The following is a 12,006-nucleotide window of genomic DNA, read 5'->3' as shown; positions in this document are numbered from 1 at the left end:
ATGACTGTTAGAGTCATTATGAATAGCAATAGCTGACTCATGTAGGTCTAGTTAGCACTTAAATTGTCGGGACGGTTTTTTTCCTGCGGGCACCACCAAGAGCTCCATCCCCGCTTACCGGAGCTGCCTCCGGCAGGCCCCCGCTAAGAGCTCCATCCCCCTTATCCGAGCAGTCTCCAGTGGGCACCATACTTAGAGGCCTCCCCGTCAAAACAATGTTGAGCGATCACAGCTGCTAGGGACGGACCTCCCCGGCACCCCGGCCAGATTTCCACCTAACCCGGAGGCCTAACGCTATAAAACAAAGCGCCCGACCCCAGTAAGGGCTCAGCCTCTGGGAACAATCCCTCTGAGCCCGCTGGCGTAATGAAGCTGTGTTCTCCCTGATCTCTGCGTGCCGCTTGAGTCTCTCGGTCCTTCCCATTTTTCCCCAACATTTGGTGTGTTGGCCGGGAAACCCAATCGCACTGGCCCCTTGCAGCATCGGTGTGGAGTGAGAGGCGGGCCACAGAGCAACAGGAGGCCCAAGAAGGGTGTAGGTGCGCCCCGCCGATTTTGGCGGACCCCGGATAGGGCTTTCCCCAGGCAACCGCAGCCCACGCCTCCCCAGCTGGACCTGCTGAGAGGGACCGGGGACAATCAGCCAGATCCCACAGTCGGACCAGGTAAGCCTTGAGACCATTGCCTGAGTCAGTCCTGTCCCATGCGACAGAAGGGGAGCCTGACCACCTCCCGGTAGGTTCTTATAACCTACCCAGGCAGGGACACCCATGGGAGGGTGTCAACCCGGTGTGTGAATGACTGATTGTGTGTCTGACTGTTTGCTTCCATAGCCTTGACTATGGAAACCTGAGTATGCTTCACCCTGATTCTCGCAAAGCGTCATTTGGCATAACGGTGATTCACTCCATAGGGTGGCCTGTTCTGTAAATTGTTTTGTACACTGTAGCCAAAAAAAACACTCCTAAGTTCCGAGGGACGCGAGCAGGGCAGCACCTAAATCCTTCTCCCCACCATCTGCAACATCGTACACTATGGGAGGGAAACAAAGGAAGCCTGCAATCCTAGACTGCATGTTAAAGAATTTTAGAAAGGGTTTTTGGCAGAGATTATGGAGTCCGCATGACCCCAGGAAAAATTAAGAACCCTCTGTGAATTAGAATAGCCCACTTTTAACGTCAGTTGACAGCAGAGGGAACCCTAGACCTGGCGTCGTCCGACGCCTTTATGTTGTGGTGACCGGCAATCCTGGTCACCTGAGTCAGTTTCCATACATTGACTCCTGGTTGGAAATTGCCAGGACCCTTCCACCTTGGGTACGGTTCTGCTCTAGTAAAAAGGGACAGTGCAGGATTCTCGTAACCCAGGCTCCGAAAGAAACTCCTAACGCCCCTCCGACAAAGCTCATTCACCAAGAGGACACAGGAAAACTCCACTGAATGTTTGAGGACAGACGTCTGAGTGCCAGAAAAACATTCTGGGGAGCTGCGATCCACTGTGTTTGGTAAGCGCAGAGCAGGGGCGTCCTCCCTAAGACTCAGGCGCAGGCGGTGCAAGCTGGGAGCACAGGGCTCCCAGGGTGTGCGCCCGGGGCAATACTGTCCCTTTCTTTTGCCTTTTCAACACCGAGAGCGTTTCTAAGGTGGAAGCTCAGCGGGCCTCAGGGTGGAGGGAGAAATCCAAGAGCCTTAAAGCAGCGACTGGGCCGCTGCTCCCTGCTCGGCTGCCTCTGGGGAAGCCCGCGGGCTCCCCGCTGCCGCTGCGCCCCGCGCACTTCCGCGCTGCGAACCTAGGTGAAACCGTGGCCTGACTGCAGCCACTGGCAGGTTTGTCCCCAGCTCAGCTTGGGGACCTGGCAGCACCCCCGGCGGCCACCCCAGCTGCCCCCACACTCCGCGAGCGCAGCCTGGACCTTGCCCAGTCCCCAAACTACAGAGAAACCAATTCTGTTTGGATAATGCGAGAGAGTAAAGGAAATAGGGAGAGACACAGGAGAAAGGCTTCATAAAACTCAGAGACTTGCTCGGAAGAGCCCGGCTTTAGGCTTACCTGATACAGAAAAACCTTTCTGCCTGTTTATCCATAAAAAAGACAAAAAGGCCAATATTTACACAGACTCCCAAGTACGCTTTTGACACCGTACACATACATGGGGACATCTGCAAAGAACGTAGCCTCCTCACGTTCAGAAAAGACCATCAAAACAAACGCAAAATCCTACAGCTATTGGAAGCTGCTTGGTCACCCCAGCACTTAGCCACCATCCACTGCCAAGGGCACCAGAAAAGAACGATGAGCCGGCTGCTGGCAACCGCCTCGCCAATCAAGCCGCGAGGGCAGCCGCCCAGGACACAGACGCAGCCATCAATGCTTCCACCACCCGAGCCTCGCCAAACGCTACCTACACCGCAGCAGAAGACAGCTGGACACAGAATAAGGAAGCCACCCGACATCCTCAGGGGTGGTGGACACCGCGTGACGGCCGCTTGTTTATCTCGGCCGCCCTCGCTCCCAGCATCATTTCAGAACATCACTCTACTTCCCACCTAGGGAAGACTGGACTTAAAAGCTGCTAGCCAGAAGAAAACTTCTATGTAGCCAGACTCACAGCCCTATGCCGCTCCATCACGGAGCGCTGTGCCACCTGTGCTGAGCACAATCCCAAGACCGGACCGACCCCACCACCCGGGGTCCAACGAACGGGATCTGCCCCTTTTGAGGATCTCGAGGTAGACTTCACAGAAATAACCCCTCACCGCGGGACAAAATACCTTCTTGTCTTAGTCTGTACCTTCTCGGGCTGGGTAGAAGCCTTTCCCACCTGAACTGAAAAGCCAGAGAAATCACCCAAGTTCCCCTCCGTGAAATCATCCCACAGATGGGCTTCCTCTCACCATTCACAGCGACAACGGACCAGCCTTGTCTCAGATGTACTACGGACTCTGGCCTCAGCCCTCAATGTCTCCTGGAAGCTTCACACGGCCTACCAACCTCAGAGTTCAGGGAAAGTAGAGCACATGAACCATACCCTCAAAGGAACATTGTCTAAGCTATGCCAAGAAACCTCCCTGGGATGGACGGATCTACTCCCCTTAGCCGTCCTCCACTCCCAGTGTACTCCTCGAAAGGACGGTTTCTCCCTGTTTAAAATTCTCTATGGCCGGCCTCCCCCGTTGCTATCATCCATCCCAGGCAACCTCAGAGCAGTAGGTAACTCCCAGGTCAGCTTATTGCCCTAGGAAAGATCCTTACGAGCCTGCACTCACATCTACTAGAAAGAATTCCTATCTCATAGGAACCCCTGTCTATCCCCATCTTCCAGGTGACAGGGTCTGGGTAAAAGATTAGAAACGTGAGCCCCTCGGCCCAATATGGACAGGCCTACACACAGTAATCCTTATCACCCCCACTGCTCTTAAGGTCTCCAGAATCACACCGTGGACTAGCAGAGTTGGACCAGCCTGCCTGGACTTCTCATCCAGTGCCCAACAAGCCACCGAAGACCACACTTAAGAAGACCACCTGAATAACAGTTCTCATTTGTACTCCCCTTAACCATTGTCGCCCTCTGCCTGCTGACCCTTCTGGCCTCTCTTTTGTTCATCTCTGCAACCACGCCTGATTGAACCCGCACCCAGAGGGGTCTCCTCCTGTTCGGATTTCTGTTATGGGTTTCTCCTCTGCTGGTGCTCGCCTGCCTGTGGCACTCTGGCTCTTAGGTCTCCCTTGCCTTTTCCCCTTGGGTCTCTGCTCAAAATGTCCCTGCTTCCGGGAGTCCAGAACAAGAGCCTCGGACCTCCCAGTCCCCCTGCAATCTTTTCCCCCGAAGGTCTGTCTGCTGGACCTACTTAGGCCAGGCCAGGTCCTCCGATGGCAGTCCAGGACACTGCCCTCCGCGACATTGCAGCGGCCTGGAGTACTGTGATGGCTCGGGCTGCTCCGCCCCAGCCTCACTGCCGTGGCCTTGGCCTGACTTCCCTCCGCTGGGCCACACTCCCGGATACCCAGCACCTTGCCCGGCGGCTCAAAGCCTCCATTGTCTCCGGACCGGTCGGCATCCCCTAGCTTCTGCCTCGAACTTGGCCTGTTGTCTGCTCCCAGGCTGCGCACAGACTCCCGACCCCCGCTGCCAGAGTTTTTCTGCATCTCTACCCTTCTGCACTCCTCCTGGCATTTTCCTCTCCTACGAAGGTGGCTTACTTTTCAGATGCCGAGGCACCAATGACACTGACACTGGCTGCATCCTCACCTTTATATTCCCCTCCACCTCCCCGTACACTGACTCGCAGTTCCAGTCTCGGATTTCCCCTTCTCATCGTGCCCGTCGGGCGCCTGTCATCCCTTTCCTCATAGGTGCTGGCATCTTTACAGGGGTCGCCGCTGGTGCCTCCGGCCTTGGGACTTCCATCGACTTTTATTACACACTTTCTCAAGAAATCAACAATGACATGGAGCGGGTCGCAGACTCATTCACGTCACTGCAGACCCAACTCTCCAGCCTGGCGACGGTCGCCCTCCTAAACCGGCGAGCCCTAGACCTGCTCACGGCCGAAAAGAGTGGGACCTGTCTCTTCCTCCAAGAAGAATGTTGCTACTATGTCAACCAGTCTGGGATCATCGCCACCAAGGTCCGTGAGCTCCAGGGATCGCATACAGAACCACTGTGAGGAGCTTGCCTCCTGGAGGGTTTGGCTCTCAGTCCTGGACTTCCTGGCTCCTCCATTGCTCTCCATTGCCGTCCTTGCTGCCACCGGCCCGTGCATCTTCACTGCCCTTGTCCGCTTCATCGAAGGTGCCGTCTCCCGTCTGACCACCGCCCGCGTCCTTGGCCTGCGGGGCTGTCGCCCTCTCAGTTTAGATGATGATCTTCAGGGTTCCCTTTCCAATCATCAACGGGGGGGAGGGAGGGGAGGGGAGTGGGCGGGGTATATGTCGGGATGGTTTTTTTCCTGCGGGCACTGCTAAGAGCTCCATCCCCCTTATCCGAGCAGTCTCCAGTGGGCACCATACTTAGAGGCCTCCCCGTCAAAACAATGTTGAGCGATCACAGCTGCTAGGGACGGACCTCCCCGGCACCCCGGCCAGATTTGCCCCGCAACCCGGAGGCCTAACGCTATAAAACAAAGCGCCCGACCCCAGTAAGGGCTCAGCCTCTGGGAACAATCCCTCTGAGCCCGCTGGCGTAATGAAGCTGTGTTCTCCCTGATCTCTGCGTGCCGCTTGAGTCTCTCGATCCACGCCGTTTTTCCCCAACAAAATCTAATCAACAGCAAACTGGATTATGTGTCAATTATTTCTGCCTAGATTTAAAAGCTTCTTTATTTAACTAACAGAAACTGCATTTTAACAGTAGATAGTGTTAAGGTAAACTTAGTCCTTTGTTGCTATATATATTTTTAATAAACAACAAAATAAATTTTAGTTTGGGTAACAGAAGCCAACTATTGAAGAAATCTGTAATTTGAGCTGAATATTAGCATAGGTCAAATGTAAAAGTACAAAGGCTAATACTACTTTCATGAAACATTCTGACATCACATGCAAGGTTTTATTAGAGTGGAAATGGTAAGGTTTAAGAGCCAGCTTTCATTATCTGAAGGTCTGAATGGCAACGGGTGAAGAAACTTATTTAATTTTTATCATCCGGTGCCAGAGCCCAGCCATCCAACAACTAAGAAAAGGCAGAATAAAGATTATGTCACCTTGTATTTAGTCTTAATTCAGCTCTCTCCATAGTTTGAGGTGATCAAATGAGACAATCTGATATACCAACCATAATTTCATTTTTGTCAACTTTATTGGATATGTAAACAAAGATGTACATATTTATTTTTAACTTCCAAGGTAAAATATGCTGCGAATGTATTCATGTTTCTGTTAGTCTTGTTAGTATTTCATTCAGACTTAAATATTAAATTATAGCCAATTTCTTTAATCTTGGACTAAGAAAATTACCAAAACCCATTATTTAAAAGACATATTAGGGGCAGCCGGATGGCTCAGTTGGTTAGAGCGCAAGCTTTGAACAACAGGGTTGCCGGTTTGATTCCCACATGGGCCAGTGAGCTGTGCCCTCCAAAACCAGATTGAAGACAACGAGCTGCCGCTGAGCTTCTGGAGGGGTGGCCGGATGGCTCAGTTAGTTAGAGCACGAGCTCTCAACAACAAGGTTGCCGGTTCAATTCCCGCATGGGATGGTGGGCTGTGCCCCCTGCAACTAAAGACTGAAAACGGCAACTGGACTTGGAGCTGAGCTGCGCCCTCTACAACTAGATTAAAGGACAATGACTTGGAGCTTATGGGCCCTGGAAAAACACACTGTTCCCCAATACTCCCCAATAAAATTTAAAAAATAAAAAAATAAAAGACATATTATGCTCAAGGGCCTATGTTTGGTAATGGCAACTTCTCTTTCTGTTGTTAATTGCTTAAATGCTTAAACAATTAAGATGTTAATAAATTCTAAATATCAACTCACAACAGTGTTGAAAAATCATTAAAAGATTTTTTAAATTGTTTTCCTATTGTGGGTATTGTTTTGTTTTTTTCTTTTGTTTTTGCTTAATAAGCTTTTATGCTGGAAGGACCCATGTGGTGCTCCGGCTTGACTCCTCTGCCAAGCACATAATTCTCAAACATGAATACTTTGGACCACAAGGACAACCCAGAACTGAGCCTCTTATTATTGCCCCTGTATCACAAGGTTAAAGAGAAAGCATGTAAATTTGGGCATAGTAAGTCAAGGTAATTACCTGAAGTGGCCAACCATTTAAAAGTCAAAACCAGTAATGTAAGTATCACTGGTGGAGTACCTTATTAATTCACCATCAGCAGTCACAATATCTATCAATAAGCATGAAATAAAAGCACTAGGCCACATTCTACTGTCTCTTAGTTCTATCATGTTGAAAAATCATGGTGACAGTATCATGCTTTCAGTAAAAATATGGGCAGCATTCAGAGGACAACAGGTTAAAAACAAGGGTAAAACTCTAACTTACCAAAGCTGGAACGACACTCTTAACAGGAAACCCTCCCAGTGTCTCCTCATTTCCCATGACCAATAGCTGACACATTTCAATAACTGCTTGGAGTTGCTGACTTTCATCACTTGCTTGCAGTCCTTGCAGAAGCTGCTGGGCCTTAGAACCTTCACAGGAGGGGGAAAAATTCATTATTTTTAAACATTTAAGAAAATTATTACTAGGAATAAGGTGTGACTCTACATGGTAGCTGACTGCTTGTCTCCTTTGGATCCCAATTAAAGATTAGGTCTATACCAGGGTTAAGCTAGATCTACACATAGTAGATTTATGGGGGTGATTACTTCATAAGGTATACGAATGTCTAATCACTATGCTGTACACCTGAAACTAATATAATATTGTCTGTCAGCAGTAACATTTTAAACATTTAAAAAACACTTAAACATTTAAAACATTTTAAAAAACATAAACTATGAAAACATATTTTGAAAAACAGAATGTTAATAATTCTAGACAGAATTAAATTATTTGGACTTAATCTGCCTTAAAGTGATCTCAATTATTTATCATTTGTCTTTTAATTTTTATCTATTGAAATAAGACAACCTGATTGGTTTTTAATGACGAAAACAAAAAATAATACTCATAAAACTAGTCTAAATACCTGCATCAGAATAAATTGAATACAAGTAACAGTGAAAGAGGAAGGAAATTAAGATAAACAGGACAATGCATCCAATGAAAGAGAATAAAAAGGAAGTATTTCTAAAAACAGCAAAAGATAGGCTTTTTCACCTCCTTTCATTTCATTTGCAAATGCTGCTATTACACTGCTTTAGGGAACTACTTTTAAGGCTCAATTCCATTGTCCAAACAATTGAAAAAACGCTAAGACTCCACGACCACAGGGAAGTAAGCTGTCCAGAAGCTGAACGGGATACTCAAAAATAAAATCTCCAAATGTGTTTCAATTTTTCATGGATACCTTCTAACTTGTAAATATTATTAATTCAATTAATGCTAGCCAAATTTATACCTGATGTTACTTTCAAGCCCTTTCTCTTCTTATACCTTTTCAGGTTATTCATTGTGTACACTGAAATAAGTAGAAATGACGCATGTTTGGAAACTGTCAATGAATGTGGAATTCATATGAAAACCTGAAGTTTTTATTTCAATTAAGCTTTAGTGTCTTCCTGGAGGGCATAAACCTTACAAAGGGACACAGGTGATCCTCAGAGAAGGTTTATTTTCTCTGTTATTTAAGACTGTGGCTAATGAATTGCATAATTATCACTGCCTTCCTACCTTTACCATACTTAAAAGTTCATCTAAAAATATATTGCAAGAAAGTCAAATTCAAAGAGATACCATCTTTAAAATTTCAAACTAAATAATAAGTTTCAATTAGAGCAGGCTTATCATTTTTGTGTTGAAACAATGTAAGGGAAAAACTAAATGAGGGGAGAGTATCTAGTGAAAACGAAAGAATCCGTAGTCTCTTCTAGATTCATTTTTAAAGGATGAAATAGCACAACCAAATAAAAAGAAATGACACATGCCACTCGTTATAAACACTGAGGCTGGCAATTCTAAAGACATGGAACATTTTGGCATGATCAAAATCATAATCAATGCCACTGATATTTCTTAAAAGACCTTATGCCAAACTGAAAATGACATCAAAAGCCAAAGCCATAATTTATCCTCTGCTATATAAAGAGAAACCAGCTCCTAGATCAGTCGATTTTAGTATTAGGACCATTTTTATTTATTTATTTATTTATTTATTTATTTATTTATTTATTTATTTATTTATTTAATTCATTGGGGTGACAATTGTTAGTAAAATTACATAGATTTCAGGTGTACAATTCTGTATGACATCATCTATAAATCTCATTGTGCGTTCACCACTCAGAGTCAGTTCTCCTTCCATCACTGTATGTTTGATCCCCCTTACCGTCATCTCCCACCCTTCCCCCCATACCCTCTGGTAACCACTAAAACAGGGATGTCAAAACTGTGGCCCGCGAGCCAACTGCGGTCCACAATCCACTGTTAATTGGCCCGCAGCAAATTCCAAAAATATATTTAGTTTACTTAAATAAACCAGGTGAGGCAATACGTACTTCACCTCGAGTGAGTGGCCCGGCTGTTTATGTATTTTACCGCGTATGGCCCTTGGTGAAAAACGTTGAAAAAAGTTTGGACACCCCTGCACTAAACTATTGTCTGTGTCTATGAGTTTTTGTTTCTCATTTGTTGGTCTTGTTCTTTTGTTGTTTTTGGTTTATATCCCACATATCAGTGAAATCGTATGGTTCTCTGCTTTTTCTGTCTGACTTATTTCACTTAGCATTATACTCTCAAGATCCATCCATGTTGTCACAAATGTTCCTATATCATCTTTTCTTACCGCCGAATAGTATTCCACTGTGTATATATACCACAACTTCTTTATCCATTCATCTATCGAAGGACATTTTGGTTGTTTCCATGTCTTGGCCACTGTAAACAAAGCTGTAATGAACATTGGAGCACACGTGTCTTTATGTATAAACGTTTTCAGATTTTTTGGGTAGATACCCAGGAGTGGGATTGCTGGGTCATATGGTAATTCTATTCGTAATTTTTTGAGGAACCTCCACACTGCCTTCCATAGCGGCTGCACCAGTCTGCATTCCCACCAACAGTGTCTGAGGGTTCCTTTCTCTCCACAGCCTCTCCAACACTTGTTACTATTTGTCTTGTTGATGATAGCCATTCTGACTGGGGTGAGGTGATATCTCATTGTGGTTTTTATTTGCATTTCTCTGATGATTAGTGATGCTGAGCATTTTTTCATGTTTATTTGCCATTTGTATGTCCTCTTTGGAGAAATGTCTCTTCAGGTCCTCTGCCCATTTTTCAATTGGGTTGTTTTTTTGTTGTTGAGTTTCATGAGTTCCTTGTATATTTTGGATATTAGCCCCTTATCAGAGGCACTGTTTGCAAAAATCTTCTCCCATTCAGTTGGTTGCCTCTTTATTTTGTCGATGGTTTCTTTTGCTGTGCAGAAGCTTTTAAGTTTTGGAGTCAAATTCATAAAATGCTCTTTGAACACAAGGTCCATAAGTTTAGTACCTATGTTTTCTTCTATGCAGTTTATTGTGTCAGGTCTTATGCTTAAGTCTTTGATCCATTTTGAATTAATTTTGGTACATGGTGACAGATAGCAGATTTTAGGACCATTTTATACTCTTAAAAATTATTGAGGAGATCCAAAGTACTTTTGTTTATACACTTTTTATCTAGTGATTTGTATTAAGTATGTTGGAATTGAAAGAAAATTATTTAAATATTGGCTGAATAATTCATTAGTCAAATAAAAATTTTGTGAAAAACACCCAGTTTCTAAAATAAAAAAATTGATGATGAGAAGCACTATTTTTTGTTGCAAATCATTTTAACATCAGGCTTGATAAAAGACAGCTGTATATTCACCTCTGCTTCTAGTCTCACCCTGTGACAAATGTTATTTGAGTTAACTAAAGTATGTGGAAAAATGGCCCCTATTTTGTCACAAAGATTATTAAAAAGACATGTATTTATTAGTAAAGACAATATCAGTAATTTTGTTTAGCAAGGGCATCCTTATGTAAAAATGGAATTGTTTTTACTAGGAGCACGTGACACTAAATATATAATGACTGCCTCATACAGTGCAGTATGGTTGCTTTATTATTAAGGTGCCAGCTTTACCCAGCACAGCCTTTACACCATCAGTGCAAATATCAACAAATTGAAAAAGGAAAAACCTTGGCAATTATTACTAGTTTTGACCTTATGGATTCAACATTAAAGGTCTCAGGAACAACCCCCACCCTCAACCCGCCAGGAGTACACTGACAACACACAATTTCAGAACCATTATTATAAATCAGAAGTTGATTGGCAAACATTTTCTATAAAGGGCCAAATCTAGCCTCCTGCTTATTTTTGTACAGCTTGTGAACTATAAATGATTTTCGCATTTTTAAATAACTGAAAAAAATTTAAGAGTAATATTTTGTAGCATGTGAGATTAAATGAAGTATAAATTTCCGTATCCATAAAGTTTTATTGGAATACACATACTTATCTGTTTATGTACTGCCTGTGCCTGCTTTCGTGCCAAAGTGGCAGAGTTGAATAGATACAACAGAGATGCTATGGTCTACAAAGTCCAAAATATTTACTCTCTGGCCTTTTATAAAAAATATAAGCAAAGATGGACAAAGTGAGTAAGAATGTAAGGAATTTAGAGAACTGGAATCTATAATAAAAATCAAACTGTCTAAAACTGGAAAACACAATATCTGAAATTAAAAACTCACTGATGGGTTTAACAAAAGATTGAAAAAGACCGCATAAAAAAGAATTAATGAATCTGAAAGCTGATCAATACTTTTCAACCTGTTTAAAAAGCTTCTTGGAAAAATAAAACCAAAAACAAACATGTTGGATGAAGTCCAAAATCTGAATATGCATGATCTTGATACTCCCAGAAGGAAAGGGAGGAGAATATTTGAAGAGATAATAAGAAAAATATTTGAAAAGATGATGGCCAAGAATTTTCCAAAACAGATGAAAGATATCAATTCACAGATTCAAAGGTTCAGTGAAACCCAAGCACATTAAAAATGAAAGAAAACGTCGCATAGGCCTAATATAGTTGCACTACTAAAAATTAATTATAATTTGAAAAAGCAAACATAAAAGAAGCCAGAGGAAAAAGATATTGCCTTAAAAGGGCAACACTAAGACTTTTGAACAGAAACTAGGGAAACCAGAAGACATTGTAAAAGTGCTTAGGATCTTATACCTAGGGAAAACACTTTTTCAAAATTAAGGCAAATCAAGGATTTCTCAAACAAATGCAGAGAGAAATCATTATTAGCAATCATTCACTATATGAAAAAAAAGGAAGTTCTTCAGGCTGAAAGAAAACAAACCCTGGAAGAAAAAGGAACTGCAGGAAGAACACTGAAATTATATA

The 12,006-nt window shown here is 44.0% G+C and overlaps 1 protein-coding gene across 18 annotated transcripts in view; it reads right to left on the bottom strand.

The window, feature by feature from the left end:
- Positions 1-12,006, bottom strand: part of TRIP12 (thyroid hormone receptor interactor 12) — a 142,715-nt gene that overhangs the window by 44,722 nt on the left and 85,987 nt on the right. For all 18 annotated transcript variants that reach the window (XM_033112298.1, XM_033112306.1, XM_033112311.1 and 15 more), the window contains one exon: positions 7,002-7,150. In XM_033112298.1, coding sequence (XP_032968189.1) covers positions 7,002-7,150 — 149 coding nt within the window. The remainder of the gene's footprint in view (positions 1-7,001; positions 7,151-12,006) is intronic.

The sequence above is a fragment of the Rhinolophus ferrumequinum genome, chromosome 8, assembly GCF_004115265.2.
Source record: "Rhinolophus ferrumequinum isolate MPI-CBG mRhiFer1 chromosome 8, mRhiFer1_v1.p, whole genome shotgun sequence".
Taxonomy (NCBI): domain Eukaryota; kingdom Metazoa; phylum Chordata; class Mammalia; order Chiroptera; family Rhinolophidae; genus Rhinolophus; species Rhinolophus ferrumequinum.
This window is presented reverse-complemented; position numbering and strand designations above follow the sequence as displayed.